At 36.0% G+C, this 21850-nt stretch overlaps 1 protein-coding gene across 9 annotated transcripts in view; it reads right to left on the bottom strand.

Moving 5' to 3' along the window:
* SLO2 (slowpoke 2) overlaps positions 1-17237 on the bottom strand; it is a 37113-nt gene extending 19876 nt beyond the window's left edge. For 7 of the 9 annotated variants that reach the window (XM_065305017.1, XM_065305019.1, XM_065305018.1 and 4 more), the window contains exons 1-2: positions 16853-17237; positions 4579-4784 (exon numbers count right to left, since the gene is read on the bottom strand). In XM_065305017.1, coding sequence (XP_065161089.1) covers positions 4579-4775 — 197 coding nt within the window. In that variant the 5' untranslated portion in view covers positions 4776-4784; positions 16853-17237. Of the gene's footprint in view, positions 1-31; positions 289-4578; positions 4785-16852 lie in introns of those variants that run through there. The other 2 variants (XM_065305024.1, XM_065305025.1) reach the window with 1 other exon arrangement.
* Between the last annotated feature and the right edge of the window lie 4613 nt (positions 17238-21850).

The raw sequence follows: 21850 nt of genomic DNA, 5'->3' as shown, positions 1-21850 counted from the left end.
TTGTGACTAATGAACATTAAAATAAAATTACCTAGGAATCTTATCATAACTATCCCAACTTGTTAAACAGTTGTACGAACTGTATCTACTCGATGATCCCATAATAGCGACGAATTCAATCATCCACGCCACAAGACACAAATTACGTTATCACAAAAATTTCGTGTGTGTTTGATTTTTTTTTTCGATTAATTTTATTATTTGGTGCGATTGTGATGTCAAAACACGATACACGCACTAATTCTACATGTGTGTTCGGTGCACGACGGCGGACGCGCGAAGGATGACACACGGCGCGCACCTCATGCTCCTTCGCGGGGGCGCTACACGCCACTGAAAAGCGTCGCGACAGCCGGCGTTCCGCCGACCCCACCACTAGCAAAACGACGCCGCTTGCCTGCAACGCGCTACCCCAACTATGTCGAATCGTACCATATGCACATTAATGCTTGTAAACTAAACGTCAACTATCTACAAGATTATCTATAGCTACTGAACACATAAAAATAAAAACAAGTGATTAAAAATTAAACGATTTGAAATATCATCGGATCTAATAAAACAAGAGCAATTTCAAAGCAGACATATAAAACTGACTTTCATTAGCCTTATGTTTAATTTAAAGCAACGACCCAATGGCTAATTAGAAAATAAAGTCCGGATCATTTCATAAGCGCAAGAGCATTGGCGCGGCGCACCATACACAAAACTATATCTATAGGATTAATCTTCTGAATAATAAATTCATCATTCCTTCACCAGTATTACACCCCACCCGCTCGTAAATCGGCCCAGCTATATGCGGAAAAAACGCTTAGGGATTCTCAACGATAGACATCGCGTTATTTACATTTTAATTACGAAGAAACTAATTTAAACTTTCACTTGGTACGAACGTCACCATCACCTCGATAATAAATTCAATTTTATTATTGAAAAAAACCAAAGTGCGATGATTTATTACGCAAATAAAATCGTGCAAATACGAATGGTCAATTCTAGTAATAAATACCAAGAATTGAGTGTTGATTTCAGCGGTATCACAATTTTTAATGATGACAGTAAACATGATGCGTCATTCTTTGGCTAGACTAAACTTTGTTTGTCTATGTCTCTAGCAAAAAACTCTTGTAGTATATTTTAGCGATAATTATAAATCAACATCAATTAAATTAAATGTCAACGTCGTATTATTTTACAAACTGTAGTTATTTCACTAGAAGTAAAACTTTATGATTACACTCCTTAAAGTTATTTAATTACTTGCTTGTTTTCATTGAGTTAGAAAACAAATTGCAATAAACACATAATTCAAAATATTATACTGCGCAGCTTCTAAATATGCTAGCATCCCCCAATGAAACAAAATATCAAGTATACCTTAGTGCACCGAAATAGTTGATACAATAAACTGCGGTTACAAGTTGAGTTTAAAATTAGATTGTAGACTCGCAAACGTTTGTTGTGGTGCAGTTCATGTTGTAACTTGTATCTGATTTAAATTTGTAATACGTAAATCCGTGTTCCTATTCATCTAGAAGACGAATTAATATGTTGATTACTATTCTATCATCTTTCATGTTTGTGTTGTGATTTTCAAAAACATAAATTTATTTTTATCAAATTAAATTGTTAGTAATGTATAATTAATTTCTAGTGGGATATAAAAGGTTTTGGTTGAATAAAGCACAGCGCCCGGCGCCTGCACCATAACGTTGTTGGAACGCTGTACATTTTTAATCGGCTCTAACCTAATTAGCGTCTTTTGTTCATGCCGTTCTCTAGAGGTTACAATACTAAGAGATGTATGTGCAAACACGCGAATTTCTTAAACGTCATTGACCCAAACTAAAACTTGTTTAAACCGATTTTCCCAACGCAAATTCAAAAAATAAAACGCATATTATATTTTACGTTAAAGCAAATTTTCACTTTGTGCGTAAACCTTACAGTCAACTTCCTGGTATTGTAATTATTATTATATTTCCTGGTAGAGTTCAAAATTTAAACCACGTATACAACAACAACAATAACACCTGGCGGTTGTTAGCCCCGCCCGTAATTACAACTTTGGTGCGCAAAATTTAGTTGTAATTATTGTGTGAGACCTGTTCAATTCATCGTCTTTTGTCTCGACACGAGACTCCATTGTAGGCTGGCAAAATTACCGCACGCAACTGCAAATTTTGTATGTGAACGAATGCGAGAATGAATACTTCATGCATGCGTGCGACGGCATATTCGCATGTCGGCATCGGAGAATTGAATGTCACGACTAACAATACCCCGGATCGCTTCGTTTTGGAATTTTGGGAAGACCGCCCGACTGTAAACCAGCCGTGCGCAGTGGACCTATTCGCTCGTATCGAAATGCTTGATTAAATATACCCTGCATGTCGTTCGTGTCCAAACGCAACAAACATATATAACCTATAGTTGTAGCTGAAGGTGAAAAACATTTTTACCCATCAAATTTCACGGAAACAAGTTCTGCACAATGCGTAGTTACTAAATTCGTGCTTTTGATCGAAATTAATGAATTTCTAACCGTCTAAAAATAAGCCAAAAAGCGAAATAAAATGAAATAAACTAAAAGACTTTTTCCTAACAATGAAATAGTAGACGTTTATTCCTATATAATAGTGATAAATTGTCCTGAAATGCAAGAAGCAACCAACAATACATCGACCTGAAATATATTTAAATAAATGAAAGCCATGTCATGATTTTGATCGCAATATCCTCTTTAAAGGATCTAAATATAACAATATATTATTGTTATGTTTGCATCTAATGCAAATGCATTGAAAACCACAACATAGTTTACATTTAATACTAAATTCATGGTTATCCACATGGTATGCATAGATATTAATCGATTTATTGTTTTGAAACCGGACGATTCATTAATTTGGAGATGATCATGCAAAGCATTCTAGCCGACCCGACCGCCCGGTGCTTTACACTCGCTGCGTAGTCAGTGAACAATGAACGTGCACGCATAAGTGGCAATAATGAGAAACTGGGATGAAAGCACTTCACACGTGTGCGGAGGACGCAGGGCATTATTACGTGGCTCTCTTCTAACGCGTCGAGCGTCATTAACGCAATAAGCGATGTTTTGCGGCGGGGACTTTTTATTTCGTCGCGGCTAATGCCAGAACATGCTCGTATTACGATCGTGATTGATTGGGAAGTTAAACGTCGGTTTGTTGATCAACATCATGCTTGATTATCACGAATGTAATTTGAGATTTGAGCAGATAATTATTGAATTAAGAAAAAAAAGTAAAAGCAAAAATTAATAATATACTGAAGTAATTGCAGAAGCAAATATTTTGAAATATTTTTGAATAATTTCCACGAGAAAATAGAGTTTTCATTTAAAATCAATAAATAATCGAAGATATATTAATAGCAAACTTTTTAAGAACAAATAACTTAAGTTTAAAGTAGAATTTTATATGATTAATCCCATATCTAAAAATTTAAATCCGAACACCAGGAAAAGTTTCTATATCCTGCAATTCCCGTTGGTGATTTCCACCCCTACTGCTTCCGGCGGACACACATAGAGGGCGACCAACGACATAATTTCACCCCTAAACCCCTAAATAGGGCTGTCCACATTTTCATATACGTATGTAATCAATAATCCACTCATGCATGCCGTCCCACCAATCAAACGCAACAGGTAAGTAGTGAATCTAATTATCGGAAAACAAAATCAATTTATCTAAATCAATAAACGGCAAAATAAGCCAGAAAATAAACTGCTGTATTATTTATTCACCAAATACCAAATTATCCGTTATTATCCCGTAACATTTAACGAGCTCATAAAATTTGCATTAATGTTTCCTTTTGCCCTGAACTTACATGCTGAAATTATTGCAAGGCAATGATTAGCAGAATGCTTAAAATAATTATACATTTGTGATTATAATAATAATATAACATTTAAAACGGTGGTGAAAATAGCTATTTAAATAAAACTGTGGATAAAACTTAAAATAGACTGTTAATATTCCGAAAATAACATGACATAGAATAAATTTCTGTTATTGATAGATATTTATGTAAAAATAAATCATATTTATGAAATTCAATAATCCTGCTGCAAAAAGCGCATTGATGTTGTGGAAATGTGAGAAATAATGAGGAAACAAAGTTATAAAATTAAACCAGCGCGACGCCTACTGCAGATGTAATTTCAACAAAATGCAAACACAACATCCACGCCTCAAATTATTCATTAAAAATGACAACGTTAAGTTTAGCTAAACCGGCTAACTTTAATATAATAGTTGAAAATTGAAGCGAGCAGGTAGAAGGTAAGTAACAGTTTGAGTTGTATGAGTTTTCACGTGTGCGCAATATAGTCGCCAACTAACTTTGGCGAAGTTAATTAAACTTGCAAGAACTTAAACACCACGATATTTTAAATCCACATAATTTCGAAACTAAAATTGACTCAATAAAAACCTATAACGTTATGTGACTAAAAAAATAAATTGAAGTAACATTAAGTAAGTACCAACACCAATAACTATCGTGATAGTGTGAAATGTTTATCACCTTGGTATTTGGAACGCCACCTCGTCCAAAGAGTCCGACGGCGTCAGAGGAGGACGCTCGAAGAGGCGGCTGGGTGCGAGTGTAAGGCCAGCATTCGCATAACGCGAGAATCCTTTGCGTTTCTGCTGCGCGCGTGCGCGTCGTTTCTTGTCCTCTTCGCGGCGCAGATTGTGCAGGCGGAAGAAGTACATTGACATGTTGAGCGGCTGACGAATAAATCGTATTTTCAGTAGTGGAATGCTTTTACCACGCACTTTACAAACTAGCACCACTAGAGCGGCATTATTGGGTTTTTAAAAGTTCAAATAAATGTAAAAAGCTAGTTTTATCAGCTTTAAATCAAATTTTAAATTAAATTGAATTAGACTTCCAACATAGAATTAAACTAGGTACTTGGTTGATTGGGGCGTGCAGTTAAATAGACAAATAAATACGAACAAGTACGAAGCTTTCGGAACAAGGTACAAAACACATTTCACATTGCGTCGTGCATTCATTAGTGACAAATTTCAAACCGCAAGTCCATTTTGTTAAATTTTCACATTGACATGCAATTGTCGTGATAATACATACAAGTAGAACGGATTTGACCCGTACGCTTCATGTGTAAATAATTCTCAAACACTTTTAGGCACAAATTGTGTCGCCCCGCGCGAAATCTCATCATTTCTATGCATGCTCAACCATATAGGCTTGCAGATGAAAACCAAAAACATGTGTGTCATTTCGGATAATGTAAAAGCTAACATTCAAACAACTGAAGTGTAACGCAATTCATTTGCGAATAATTTTGAAACAGAGCAAAAAAGTGTCAACTCAAATGAGCACGAAACGCAGAATATCAAATTACGGTTGTGTGCATTGCGGACACTTGATGGGAAATAAATGATTCAATGACACAGGGCTTGCAAGAGGGAGTATTGGAGGGCAAACTGTGAAAGAAATCATGATTTATGAAATTTTTATGAGATTCAAATGGAAAACGTTACATTGACAAAAGATAAAACGCAATACGAAGGACGTGAAATTGGAAAGTTTTAAACAACAAGGATTAAGAGAATTTGTTCGTATTAAAAGTGATTAATTTTTGAGAAGGCAGTTTCAATTAGCTAGTTGAATATTTAAGTTCAAAAGTTTCTATTTATAGATAACTTTCAAAGAATTAAAAGTTTTATTTTTAATTCTACAAAAAGTTATTTAATATTACTAACGCCATCTATTGCAATATTTACTAAATTATTATCTTGAATATGTAGAAACACATTACAAGTTCATTCATTAAACTTGCTATTGCTGAATAGCAAAGTACGAATCTTTATTTAAGGCACGTTGATAGCACGATTGCTCACACAAGCTACAGCACGGCGTGGCGCCTAGAATATTAAATGAATATGCACTTTGCACTCGTAATTAATGGAAATGGTAACGGGTAACACATCAAGTGCAATAACACGAAGCAACTCTCGTGGCAGTAAAACGTGTCGGTACAATTGAATATGTTAACCTGACCTACACTAGTTTTATTTCTTTCAGTAAATATCAGAAACTCCAGAAGTATACAAATTACACACAAAATAAAAATCTCACAAATGAGTATTCCGTTTTTGTATTTATACAAACAGTTGGTAAACTGTTTGATAAGTGTTGAAACGAACTAAAGTTTATAGAACAGAAGGAGACGCCACGTGTCAAGTTGATTTGTTTGCTTGCATGAAGATTGTTTGCAGGTGGGAGTACCTACGAAGGATATATTATATCCTGAGTGTTGTGGTTATTCACATTATAAGTTCACTCCAACTATGTTTACACAAAGTAAAATTTTAGTTTAGAATTAAATCTTTTGAAATTTAACTCACACCTCAGTTAATGTAAGTATAATACTCTGTATACTACGTTATTGAATGCGTCAGATAACTACAATATTGATAAAACGCTTGTTAGTTTAATGCTACACCGTGTAGCCTGAAACTTCAACTTCAACTCACCGACCAACATCATTTGGCTGATGATAAAAGTGAAACCGGAGATGACGAGTGCATGTCCGTGCATGAGGTGGGTGTAAAAATCGATATTCTTCGTTATCTACACACAGGTCGATGCGTCGTTAGGATAAAGATTATGACTAAATTTGCTGCGGCCAGCAATTTTGCATGAATACCAACGCAGGTGGTAGTTGGAGTGCAAGCAGCTCGTTATATTTAAGCTTTGGTAGAACAGAATTGCTTCGAAATGATATCGTAAACACGAAGAGAGAGAAAAAACAAGACGGACGTAAATATTTTTATTTGGCGAAAGAAACCTTATCTGACCTTTTCCTTATTTAAATACAGCAAAGTACCTACAACGAGCTATCTGCTTTTTAGATTAAGACATTATTAAAGTAAGGACCTTGTAAACATAAGAAATACCTGCACAGAAAAAAAATTATAGTCTATATTTTGTGAATATGTTCATAACTACTCTCTATGGCCGCATAAAATTAAAATTAATTACCCAATATTAAAACAACAAGCACACTTGATTAACTTTCAACGACCTTGCGCACGAAGAAACGTAGTGTATCAGGCAGCTACCATTTTTATTCACTCGATTCGGATACAATGTTGTATTTTATAAGCGTACTTTACTTCATGCCTTGTGACATTAAAGCATTGTCAACCAACTGGGCATTAGACTCAGGGAAGAGCGCACATTGAAATGATCCGGCCATTTTCATAATGCACACGCAAACGGCTGACAAAGACTGTTGCTGACGATAATGTACCACAAACTTCGACCCGCGTCTTCAGTACATATTTCGTTCTTTTTTCCTGCTGACTTTTACATTACTGGCAGAACTACTTACTGCTTTGCTTTACTTTGCGTGCAACGATGCTACTTTCTCACAGTTCAATGCGCTTGAAATATGTAATATTGCGCGTCTTCATGCGGAGACATGTTCTACTCGGGATGTAAACGAAAACATTGTTACAACGGTAGCGGAAAGAAAGCCGGATTCAGGCATAGCTTTGCCTTTTTATTTGGTGGATAAAGCGTGCGCGATTGCCGGAGAACCGAAGGCTTTATTATTGCGTTTATGTAATGCTACTGCTACTTCGTCCAGTCTTTTGCATTCAAAGCAGAGAAATTGTTGGAAATCACATAATCCACTCGTTTATTCAATATTATTGAATATTAAATGGATGACGATGAATAGATCATTCAAGAGGTTTGATTAAAATTTACTTTGAATATAGCTTGTTGTAAACTAAACACTACACCACTTTATGGTAGATTAACAACATAATTAACAAGAATCGAAAGTTGTTGATGCAGGCGAAGGGCTGCCAAACTGCACATAATAAAATAATTGTCTTGTATGCTTCATCCTATATAATATTAATTAATATTTAGCTTGAGTTTTGTTTATAAATTGATCCCCAATACTGAAGGGTTTGTTGGTGGATATCTCTAAATATTTTATAACCCACGCTTAATATTAGCTTTGATACTGTTATCCTCATTGTGCGATTGTTATCATTAAAATTAATAAACTGCAAAATGTACCTATGAGTTATTAAAAACGTGAAAGTTGCCTGCAGAATGAGATACACGAACAGAATGAATAAAGCTGAAAGGCAACCAAGTATACACTATGGATGAATATTTAATACGCGCTCTACTGTTACCATTTTACTCCGACGAGCTTTTTTCTCTTTCAGCGTGTTGCCTTTTGTTTTAGTATACCTATAACGCCAGTGAAGTAAAACTGCACCCTACTATTGTGTTATTGTACTATATTAGAAGCGTACCTACATTTCCTAATTTAATTAATTTTTAGAAATCACACACAAAGAAAAACTTTATTACGCAATATTTACTAGTAACGAATGAAATAAATTTTAGTTTATTATTACATACATTTGTTTCGTAGATTGAATCGATTCTCTATGGCGGCGGTTCATCTCCAACACACCAAATATTGCTTATTAATGGCGCGGCACGTGTGAACAAACGGGCGTGTAATTTGGGACTGATTTACGACGGGTCAAATATACCTGCGCACATGATCACAGTGAAGATGCACGCTGATGACGAATCACATGCCTCTAGCGCACGTGGGAGTTAAGTCAACATGGCGCCGTATATAGTAGGGGGGCAAGTTAATGCCTGCATACATTTTGTAGCAATGGCGTAAAGCCGAGTAATAAAATTCTAATAAACGCAATGAATCAAGAGGATAAATCATAGCTATAAAATTAACACATAATAAAATGAATTTATTTTAACCATATTTCTACGTAGGCACTGCATATGAATCAATAAAGTAGAGTAAATTGAATTTTTATCATCATCAAAAAACATGAAATGTAAAATAAAATCATTTCCTCGCAATGATTCAAAATCCGCACTGTCAGAAATTTAATTTTTCGCTACAATAAAACTCAATTTTCATGATTTAAATTGCCACAGCACGGAATAAAACTTCCTGAATTTTATTTTAATTACAATGGCTTCCCGTCAAAAACGCCCCTGCAATTATTTAATTAATTATATGAATATTGAAAATGAAGAGCAACCTGATGCCACAAATGTCACAATGCAATTGCACAATTTCACAATTAACATTCATAAAGGCGTCCAATGCCCACAGTTGGATGGAAACACATTCATCGTTAATTAATTTAGTCACGCATGCTCACAGAACTTTGCCATTATGGCTAATCCACTATTTACATTCAGTTCATGTTTAATTATTAGCCATGAAAATACCTAATCGAAAGTTGTGAGCACCGGTCTCGGGATTTTATGGGTCTTTGTCGGATGATTGATATGGAATGCGAATGTCCGGAGAGAATTTTATAGAAATGCAGATTTGTAATTTGCGACCACTCGCTTTATCACTGCGATGGGTATTTAATTAAAAGCCTTCGCGCTCATCACGCGCTCATTGTTTGATATAGAGGCGCTACTCGAAAATGAATGAAGCTTGGATGTCAAGAACATGCTTATTATCGCATAATGTTCACAAAATAATCCGAGTATAAAGCAAACAATTAACGTCCATTGCATGCAACTGAAATTTTATTACTTTGTAAAATTTCAAATGAATGGCAAAGTCAATAATGCAATGTACGCTCAGAATTTGCTTCAAATTTTATAAAAAAAAACTATTATTAATATTATTATTATTATTCTCCGATATGTTATAGGTATATGCAACACATCCGACATTACTTAGGGGGAAGTCCCGTAACGCCGGACGGCACCTAGCACCGGACACTCGTACTATTTAAGCTAGTTTAAATCTTTTCATTTCAAAAAACAAGTGAAAGGGGCGCGGGGGGCACACAGGTACAGGATCACTCGTCGTGGCTCGCCAGTAACGCACACGGCCACGGCGGGAGCAGCCGTTTGCTGTTTCAGGCGCAAAATCACGACGTCACCTAAATATCAATGTATGTAATACTAGTATATTTATGCATTTACATTTGAGTGGTATTCAAAGATACAAGTAGTACTTGATTGTTATCCGTAAAATGGTAGAATATTATTAGATTTTTTAAACAATTTTAGTAGGTACCACCAAATGAACGAAATGTCTGTCCCTTAGCACCGGACACTAAGTTGTCCCTTAGCGCCGGACAGTAAACATATTGATATTTCTTGTGAGAGAGAGAGAGTGAGGAGATGGCTATGTTGCAGTCAATGCATACAATTAGTAAATGTATACATTTACTAGTCAATGCATACATTCGCTAAAATTCGTAGTTAAAGTATTCATTGTAACTGAAATGAACACATTAGCTAGTGGATGTATGCATTCACGGGCTGCTTCTAGTCAGTGTGTTAAATCCGTTGATTAAATCGTTAAATTCTATCACCCCACTCCCCACCGCCCCATAAATAATACCAAACAAGGTAGCCTACCTAACCATATGACATATTTGAAATGTCCGGTGAGAGGGGTATGGCACAAATATGTGTTCGGTACTAGGTGCCACTTTTTAAAACTATACTTTTTATTACCAAAGTTTGATCGATAGTATTAATTATTTTATAACAGAGGTTGCATTTTTGTTATTTTAATTTGATTTCTAACTTTGTTATCTACTATATGTCATAATTTAATTAACATTTCTTCAAATATTTTTTGATTTATTTATAAATAACCTTAGGTGTCCGCCACTAGGGGACTTCCCCCTACTTATTTCAATGATGAATCATTTTTGGTAGTGTATCAGATAATCAAAATCAATTGCCAACATGACATCCACATGAGATTGACCTCACTGCATTGAAATATTCACCCCATTAACCTTTAATTACAAAATTTGCGTGCGATACCATTGTAGGTGTGCAAAACAAGTTAACGGTTATCAGATAAAACGGACCGAATTTAACCAACAATTGAATGTGAAAATTGCGTGCGGAGGTGCATCACCCACAACTATTCAACCATCGGACCCAGAGAACAATAACCCTACTAGCTCTGGCAATACCGCGGTGATTCAATTTGGGTTCCGTTTCGCAATTCAAGATAAATTCGTTTACGCACCGGTAGTTTGGGTAATCATTCGCCCGCGATCAAATCCACAATGTAGGGATGAAATGCCAAACCCACACACGCACATTACACGCAAAACCAATCACAAATCACATTTAAAACAAAAGATTAATTAGATGATAATTAACATTTCTACAAATGTCTACTTTTGTAAACATTTTACATGAAATATACGCAGTTTCAATTAAATTTGAAGTACCTACTATGTATGTTAATAAGATACTAGGTACGACTTAGCCAACCTTACCCTATAAAAGAAGAATTTGAGTAAATTACGTTTGAATTTTTTATGTTTCTGTAATTTATGATTCGTTTTCCCAACGCATCCGCTTCCCCCATTTGAATTTAATCTCATTTCAGGGTCGAAAACCATCAAAAGCGCGAAAAACATCGTGATGAATGCGCCGCCGCCACACTCGACGTTGATAACACAAACAAATCTTTGTGCCGCACAAAAATAAAATAAACAAGAGACTCGCAGCTTGTGAAATACTGGCCAATCTCAGGCGCACCGTGCCGACAGAGTTGAAGAGATTGAAAGAGAAATGCACGAGCTTAAAAGAAAAACGCAAACGACACAAAACGTAAACTTTCATAGCCTGAAGGCACCTTTGTATCCGCAAAGAAAAAAAAACACGTTATAAGTGAAACAAATTTTCTTCACCACTTGCGTACAAAGTTCCTGTAACAGTATAACACATTTAAAAGCTGAAGTTTTTCTATTTATGTAAGGTAGGTATGACTATACAATAAGATTGAATAACTTTTATTCTCAGAATCTAAAATCAACCCGGATTATAAAGGTGAAGTATGCCACGGGGCACATTGTATGATGAGGTATTATTTCCATAGTGAACTGCTGGATGAAATACTGTTTAACTTATTATACCCGCGCGGAGTCTTAAATTTTTACGGTTAAGGTTGTATTCAGCAACGTGAATGTAGAATTTTCTAATGTAATTAAGACAAATGTTTTCTTAACAAAGAAAGAAATTAATGGCAATCCACAAGTAGAAAATTTATTCATCGAATATTAATGATATCAGTTTACGTGTCGCATACATAACGACTAAATAATATCTAAATATCGAAAATCGATCAACGTGTAACGTTTAAAAATGCATGAATTGATGACTGAATGCTATGACCAAATGTCACGATTCTCAGCTTTTACTGATTCTGTGTTTTAGATGTTTAGTGGTCAGACATGGAGCAAAAAATCTCTTGCGGATGAGTATGTTTTATTAAAAAGGTTGCCTCGTTGCGTATGCAAAACATTTTAAACTCGTTCATAAAAAATGCACAAAAATGGCAAACGGTTTTAATTCACATAAAAACAAAAGTTTCGTTAGTCAACTTTCGTGCTCTGGGCTATTTTAGTGTTTGTTAGTTAGCAATTTAACGTTGATCTGCTTCAATCGCATGAACATCAAATAATTATTCGCACGAAATGCTCTAAAAGGTTTACTGATTCACAGTTTAGTGATTTTACTGATCTCTACATTTGAGTTCACAGTTCACAGTTCACACTCGGAACTTCCGTGATGTGTGCTGTATTTTATTGAGTTCGCCGCAATGTTTGCTGGCGTAGCGTTGTAATTTTAAGTATTTGCACATCGAACTGAATGAATCACCTAGATGCCATGCTGGTGCCTAGGAAGAAGACGCAAGAATGCGTTCGTGATAGATGCGAGTTGTTTGGCGTGCCTCGGTGAATTCATGGGAATAAAATACGAGCGCTACGAAGCACGACCTTCGACATCGGCTTGTGCGTTTCGGAATGCAAACATTTTTCCCTTCTTTGCTTCGATTTGTTACACACTGCCTTCCACGGCGCTTATTAGAAGCGGCTTGTTACACAACCGACACGATGTTTCCTACTTATTTACGCTAGCTTGTTTTCTCAGGTTTTCCTGCGTGATATATTGCCGTTTTTCAGACGTTCATATAAGAAAATTTGTCGTTTTCATATCGGTGCAAAGGTGGCGTACATAACTAGCTGTTAGGTACTTGACAAATTGATGCAAAAATCGACTTTTACAACATTTGCAACGCTTTGAAACTTCAAAAATACAAAAGTGCAATTGTCTATATTGTGAAATCATAATTCATTCTTTGTGCAGGCGCTATTAGCTGCTCGTATCATAAAAGGGTTGTTAGAGCTCTCGATGTTCAGGGAGTGGCTCATTGCCACACTCAATATAGCTCAATATGACATTGGGGCAATTCGCTCTCAACGCCAATTTTCCACAAAGCCTCTGAACTTTCTTCCAGCCCCAATAAATATAATTAAATAGACGGCAAGGCTTTTAGAGAGTTACGAACAGATCCAAGCAATAATTACCAAAAAACTTTCCAACATCTGTGAACCAGTTATAATTAACCAAGTTCCAAATGAAATCATCTGATCACAATCACGATCTGATCCGAAGCTCATAATGAAACAACAATTAAACATGTTTTCATCTTTGTGCATTTGATTTATCCCACAATTACTATTAAATTAGACTGCATAGTAGATGATTTAATGAGGATGTAACTGGTGGTCTTTAATTAAATTTCCCTTAATTATTATGCATATTGCAAGCAACCTAAAAGCAAGCAAACATCCGTGTACGCATAGTTGTGGTTGCATTGCACATAGTTCATAGTTACATGGGGCAAACCACTCAAATTCAAACGCTACCCCCGGCTGTAATCTCCAAAGATATTTACATAATGTTTAAATATAATTAAAGTGCGCACTTCGAGCACTCAACTAGTGGGTTGGTTTAGAAACAAATAAATATGTAACTTGAATGCAAATTGTTTCAAATTGTATCAATGCTGTGTGAAATTTTGGGAACAATTGAATTGTTTGGTCACAATGTTGAACTGCCAAACTACGCACCCTGTATGTTTACGAACACGTACAATGGGTTATTGATAACCGGTTGAATTGAAATTGAAATACATATGTGCAAGCAATAATGCGAGTGATATTGACATACTTGAATTGGATTGATTGCAATTTATATCGTATAAATTTCATTTTAACACGTTGAGTGTAAGTTTTAAATTAATTAATAACAACTACCTGTGAACTTCAACTTGATGAACATGAACATTCAATTTTCATCAAATAGAGTTGGTAGTTAATAATACCCTAGAGGTTTTAATCGACAAATAATGGAAGTGCAGCAACACAAAACGAACACGTATTGTCATGAAATAGAAGTAGGTAAGTATTTTACGCGTTTCATGACCAAGAAATTCTCAAGTTCTCGAGTAAAACCCAAGCGAATTGTTACCGCGCACAAAATAATAACCTAAAAATGTGTTAATGTGAATAGTGTTGCCTATATAACAAAAAACGCGTCTTATTACACATTTCTCAAGAGTAAAACTGAAGAAATTAATATTTACTTGCTATCTAGCTAATGTCTCGACTGAAATGAATACAGTCTGCATGAAGATTTCAGTCAACAATCTCATGATACGTAGATATATGGCAAAACTTATTACCATGTTGCTAATGTTAGTATCCGAAGTCAAAGCTGGCATCGACGATTGAAGTCTTTACCTTCAGATTGCTTCCCTAGTCAATTATCTGAAGTCGACGCTGCGATCAATTACCCGATTGGTAACTTAATATTCGCTCCACAATATCCGTTAATTATTTACCAAAGTACTCAGATCGTACTACACTGGGTCAAATCCTTGTAATGAAGAAATATTTTTTCCTATACATTGTCTAGTGCTCTGTACCATAGTGTCTAGTCGCAGGCGTTTGCGAGACATTGACGAATGGTTTTCTCTATCTGTGACCCATAAAAACGCATTTGTGTTCAAAACGCATTAGGTATTAATATCAAAAAATACGTGAGCGCATTTATTATTTACAGATAGAGTAATTCAATGAAGAACGTAGAAGCTAATAAACGCTCTAAATAATCTACTGTTATTCTCTGCATATATTATAGTTATAGAAATGTGATGAGCGACAATTTGCCTGGACAATTTTATATAACGTGCTCACATATTTTTCATATTAAATTATACTGTGTAAGTATTTTTATGAGTATCAGTTTTTCCCCTAGAGTATAATGAAGTTAAATGCTACTAAACTTTATTAATGTAGTATCAATCAAATTGTTAGATAACTTTTACTGGATTTTTTAAAATAACAATAAACTTCAGTTTTTTAAGTTCGGTAAAAACAAGAAAATCAATATAATACTTTTAGAATAAAGTAACCCTTTTGTTTCCACTCTTTTATCATTGCATTTTGATTGTAGTTTTCGTTTTAACCCGACATGAACCACAAAGAAAAGATTAAATATATTATGTTACACTGCACAATTTTTGAAATTGGATCATATACCTACCTACCTACAGAAAGTGACACGATATCCGCAGATACTTATCAATTTTTACTGCACAATTTAATAGAAAATCGATGTGCCAATTACGATCATCTCAACTCGCATTTGTTACGGAACGATATTGAGCAGAAGTGTCAATATCTAAAAATATTTAACAAGTTCATCTGGATGCGACATTATAACGGTTATGATTATAGCTCACGAGTATAACGATAACGCCTGTATTCTGTCAGTTGTCAAGAGTTAAATCGCGCGTGCTGGCACTTGAGTTATGTGCATTTATTCACACCTACAGTTTCAAACTATATTTGGGTTAATTTGATAAATTATCATGCAACTACATTGGTTAATACCTTTCAAAACTGACATTAGCATGTTATTAAGTAGTATTAGGAAGATATTATGTACCTACAATGGTCAACATTTATTTTTTGTGCTTTGTTTTGATTTGTTTTCGTAAAAAACTGCTATTTATCGATTATCTTTCGCACATTTCATTCGGAGTTTTGACAATAAAATATTTAGTATTTATTTGGATGCAGGTCACATGAGTAACACGACTTCTCAATTATCAAATATTCAACAGAAAGTCAGTCAACTGAGCCAGTGAGTAATAATAACGAATCTTTAAATAAACAATAAACAGAGTATATATTTAGATTTACATAAATATTGGCAAACCACCAAACTGCATGACCGGCAATATTGATTGTTCCAAAGTTAAGAACTTAAACTTCACTAGTGAAATTACAAACCAAAAATATCATTGTTTGATTTATTCCAGCCGACATAGGTGCATTGCGAATTCCTAGTCTAATTTTAAGAATTCATAAAACATTTACATTTTCAGTCGTTAACCGACTCTAACCTCAAAATAACTCCGCGTTAGTTGTTTCGATTTAATAGACATAACCAAGTTTACACAATTGTAACGCGCAATTAACTTACTGAATTTAATTTCGATAAACGTTTATCCCATTTGCACCTAAATGTTTGAGAATTAACAACATTTGTGTTTATTGCAGTTTACACGGTGCTGAACAACTATAACTGTGCCGGGGCCGCGCGTAAAGGGACGCTATTTACACAAAACACCCGAGCAACACTCAAAAGAAAACATCTAAAGCGACCTAGTGTGACCTAGGTTTTAAGTAATATTAAGTGTGACAACCATACCGGGAGCAGAGACAAGAGAGGCAACACATTAGTGTGACACATGTCGGGTGCAAAAAGGGTACGGTGAGGAGTTGTCATTCTTGTTGGGCGCCAGGATAATGAGGACAAGTGCACACTTGGGCTCCTTCGCAAGCGTTTTGCAGAAAAGGGGACAATGATAGTTTGTTATAACATAAATTAAACGTACCCAAAGTTATGTTTTGATAACTGAATAGAAATGAATTCTTTATTGAGCTGAAAGTACGACTCTAGTAATTGGTTTTTAGTCAGTAATCAGTCGTAGAATATGATGGTAGTCGAGCAATCACATTTGTTGTAGTTTGTCGTAAGAAACGCGCCCGCACTTGTTAAGTTAGCTGAGGATGACTGATTAGTTGTTGCTGTTTGTTGTTGGTTAGAGTTTAGTCAGCGGTGATTTTGAATTTGAGTTTGGTGCGCCCGGTACTCGGCCCGTCACGTGCGGCGGATGTTTAGAGAATGGTGGCGATCACGCGTTCAAGAATCCGCGCGCGCAATCCCACTCGCACCGACGACGAGACGTGCCTCGCCGCCGCCAGCCACGGCCGCCGACGACGACGATAACGAAGCGACTATGAGCGCGACGCTCGTATATGCATCGTCGACGCCGCCGCCACCACGGCGCGGACATCGAACGTGGAAGTGCACACGACGCTACGAGTACGCCACCAAACGCCGGTTGCCGCCATCCTCTTTTCTTCGACACCGACAATTGTTCGAGCAATTGCGCACAATGTTTATTCACTTCGGCGGGTTTCTCTCCACAGCTCGTATACATTTCAACGCTTCACAACTTGTTTGCGTTCCAAATGTGTAAAATATTCCAAAATCAAATATACATAGGAGCTGCGCAATTAATTGCAAAGATAATATTTGATTAAAAAATATACCCGCAGGTATAAATTAAATATTAAAATGAGACAAATTTGTAACAGCATGTATAAAAAGCGGCGCCATTTATTGAAGTGTTTCAAATGATGATGCAGCACTAAAGCCATTGTCATATTCGCAGGAGTTGAGTTCGATTGCATCTGACTCGAGTATTTACACGTGAGGAAGACAATACACATATGTGAGCTTTCACATGATCACATTTCCACGTGAATCAGAAGGAAACGTAGACGTCAACAACAGACGTTGATATTCGTAGATTTGATGCAATCAATATATTTCAATTACTTCTTGAAGTATAAGTCTTTAAATACGTTTTAATTTAAAAAGAAAATTTAATTTAGTATCGTAAATGTCAGAAAGAACTTATAGGTAAACAAATTGTGCAATATTCTAGAAAAAAATATTGCTTGAACGTCAAAGCTTCGAATGCAAATTAGAGCTTCAAAAGGCATTCCAATCCATCAATTAGATACAATTTCTGTTAACTTTTTTCATCCATCAGGTGCGAGCCACGCTATTGGCTTCTGACAGACAAACTTTTATATTTGCTTCAACGCACATAAACAGCACGTTTTTTTTGTACAAATGAGTTGACCTTTGTTAATACCACAAAATATCATAAAAAACTCATTTGAAAAAATATTGCAGTCAATTAAACATTTTCTCCAGCGTATTTTTGCGCCTCGATATTAAACTGCGATTATTTTTTACGTGCGAAATAGTATTAGTTCTTTTTACGCTCGTGAAAAATGACTCCAATCGTGGTGAAATTCGTTCCTTTGGTGTTCCATATATTTTCGACTCGTGGCTAGCAGCACTTAACCACATTTTCTGGCGCGCTAATAACGCCCGTAACTAACCAAATGAAATCCATCGAACGTGGCAAGACTCTCATCATTTATGAAATTGGACCAAATTGGATGGATGAGAATAGATGCGTCGCATGTACCCACTCTGTTTCTCTATCCGCCATTGTTTGATTCATGTATGCACGTCGTACGCGGCGACCATGTTTGAGTACGTGCACCTTATTACTCAACAATATGTCACTTATGCGAGATATGCACGTGAAGTGGTTGTGCGAGTGCGCACTGAAGAACTCATCGGACGAATACAAAATTGAATATAGGGCACGGAGCCAACAAAAATGGAAGCAGACTGTCGGAACACTGCCGCCGTTACCCTGAAACACATGCAGCGATGCGAGGACGTGGGCTCAGGGTGGATATTCGCCGTGTTTCACGTGCCACGACGGGAGAAATCATCTCGCATGCTCTTGCTTACACCCTCTACACCTGCTTCGTAGTAGGGACATGTGCGTCTTTGTATGTATAAGTTGGTTCGATTTTGCATTAGATACGAGCGGAAATGGGAAAATGCCTACAGGATGCGCGACGCCAGATACTATATAGCTGTGGAGGGCAACCGAATACTTCATCGGCTTATCAGTTCAGTGAATACAGCGTGCTAAAAATATAACAACGCTTGAAGAATTTAGTTTCACTTTAGTAAAACTAACACAGCTTAAAAATTTCGGTGTTCCAGATTTACGCCAAATAAAATATTAAATCATTAAATATAATGCTTTAATCAAGCGTAATAATTATTTCTATTCATTGTAAAACAAACAAAAATAATAATTATATTTCAAGATTTATTCCGGGTAATAAGCGTGAAAACAATGTTTGGTTTCAAGTGATAGGGGAAAGTAGCCATATTTGGACCATTTTTATATTTTTTGATTTATAGAGCCACATATAAACTGTCAATAAAAATTAAGTAGCGGAAAAGTAACTCACAAGGCTTACCCACAAAATGATATTTTTGGTTTAAGTAAAAATTATATTTATACCCCTCAAATTTCAATTTAAAAAAATTGTGTTTTTGGTCCAAATTAAGAAACCGGTTTCCTAAATTGGACCGCGCGGTTTCCTTAATTGGACCATGCTTTTTTAACGGCAATTGACACAATAGTAAATTTTAGTTTTAGCAGTAACACAAGCACATTTTGTATAAACCAAAGTGCGGCATTTCATACAGTGGATCATTTCGAAGATTTGTGCTCGTCCACAAGCTTTTCTAGGAGGTCGAAAAAATGATATACGTTTTCCCTGTTAAAACCCCGGTGCCTGTCTTCGGTCCAACTTCGGCAACTTGAAGAATTTATATTTAATGATCAACGACAATCTTAATATAACATAACCTCTCCAAATTATGTAATACTATAAATTATAGATAAATAACGAAGCTTTCTGATGATAAAATAATAATCGGTAAAACTAACGTTTTAACGGCTTGACAGCTCTTGCACTTACGTCGTTATAATAGATTTGATAATCAATGATACACGAAGTTGTTGTCACGACGAAAGCACGCGGCAAGTTTTAACCCAAATAGTTGCATTAATTGTTTATAAATACGAGTAAAACAAGGGGCCAGTCAATTTTCGCATAAACTTCAACAGTCCGCGGATATCGTGGTGGTCCAACTTAGGCGCTGGTCCAAATTATGCAACCTTCCCCTACCTACTTGTCTGTTTGGAAACAAAAGAAAATGAATGTAATGTTAAAGAACAAAACATTTCCAAATTGCGTTTATATTTCACACATTTGTTATGCACGCATTCGCAAAATATCAAATTTAAAATATCCATATCAGAATAAAGTTCCAACACGTAACAAGCAAGATTCCGTATTCTGCGAGAAGAATAAAAACAATTCACTAATGATGTTTACACAAAAACGTCGCAAATGGTAGGAAGCTTCAAAAAGAAGGCGACGAAACGGATAAACTCTTGTGTTGTCACAATAATAGCCGCCTGTAACCGTGAGTCGTCATCGCAAACATGCAAATTTTCCATGCCTCCGCGCAGGGAAAACGTTTGTTTATTCACTAAAATATGCGCGCGCCACGCTGCGAAAATTATAAGCGACGCTTCACCGTATAAAACACTTTGATATTCAGATAAGTTTGAGTTTTCTTAGGGGGCGTATATGTCGAGGGTGGAAGTCGCCTCAAACCATTGTACGTTCTCCAACATGCCAACAATCATAAAAACGGATTTGCACAGCAATGAACTTCATCGGGATAGCATGAATTGTGCACAATCTTAAGATTGCCAGCGCGCAACGCAAGGCAACGAAATAAACATTCAGAAAATGTACGAAACAAGAATAAAAAACATCGTATTGAGCGTGAGCAAGTCCCTAGTCGCAATTGCGTCATAAAAAGGCAATAAACCAACTGAGTAGTTTTTGTTTTACCTTTTTTGCCATCCGAACAAGCTAAATATGTTGCGGATTATTTTCGTTTATCTTTTATTCTTTCGTTATACTTGTAATGAGTAAAGCGCGCATGGGACACAAATATCAAATGATAATACTTCGGTTCATGTCTCCTCTGCACGGTAGCAGTTAAATATTATGGTGAGAAATGTTTCATTACACAAAATGTGGAATTAGAAATTATGCGTGCGATGGAGTTCAACAAGCCCGCAGGAAGTATGTGGATTGCTCACAGTTGAGACGGAAATTTGCTTCCAAAGAAAAAGAACAAGAGCTCTAACTGCGTGAATGCTTATTAAAGTTGTAAGCTCAAATCTCAAGACTAAGCATCATCGTTTGTTGGAATAATTTGCGCTTGAAGTGACGCCGAAACTTAGATTATCAAAACATAAAGTTGAATGTGATTTTATAATGAATTACGCGAAGGTCTTTGACATGTCTGGTGTTTTGTTGACAATAACACACTCGCGAAAACCATAATATTTACTATTTGCAATGGAAAATATAAACTTATTTCAAACATTTTCTTTTAAGTGAATAATGCGATTTCCATTGAGTTATATTTATGTATTCAGTGAGTATATTTACCTTCATACCGCAATAATAATTAGTTTTCCATAAATTCCAAACTCACCTGTAACAAACAGAGAAAATTTTTGATTATTATATACTCGTATATAAAACTTTACACAACTATTGGATATTAGAAATTATGTACATTATTATTCCTTGATAGAGTCGTCAAAGTAATCGTGAATTCAAGGTAAAGTAAAGCGAGGTGAGTGCCTCGGAGATTTAATAATAAATCGGGTTAAATAATTCAGTTAAACCGTCGAACAGAATCCGCCGTGGCGGCGCCGCGCAGTCTGCCGCATCATCACCATGCATCATGCATTTTGCATTCGAGCGCTTGCTAGACGTCAATTCAATTTGCGTTTCGCGTTTCGCACAATTAGCGCCCGTCAAAACCGGGCCGTTAAATATTTAGC

This window comes from Atheta coriaria, unplaced genomic scaffold (assembly GCF_025399875.1).
Source record: "Atheta coriaria isolate IRGN ID8LTWV9N9 unplaced genomic scaffold, Caltech_Dcor_3.1 hic_scaffold_6_pilon, whole genome shotgun sequence".
NCBI classification, from domain to species: Eukaryota; Metazoa; Arthropoda; class Insecta; order Coleoptera; family Staphylinidae; genus Dalotia; species Dalotia coriaria.
This window is presented reverse-complemented; position numbering and strand designations above follow the sequence as displayed.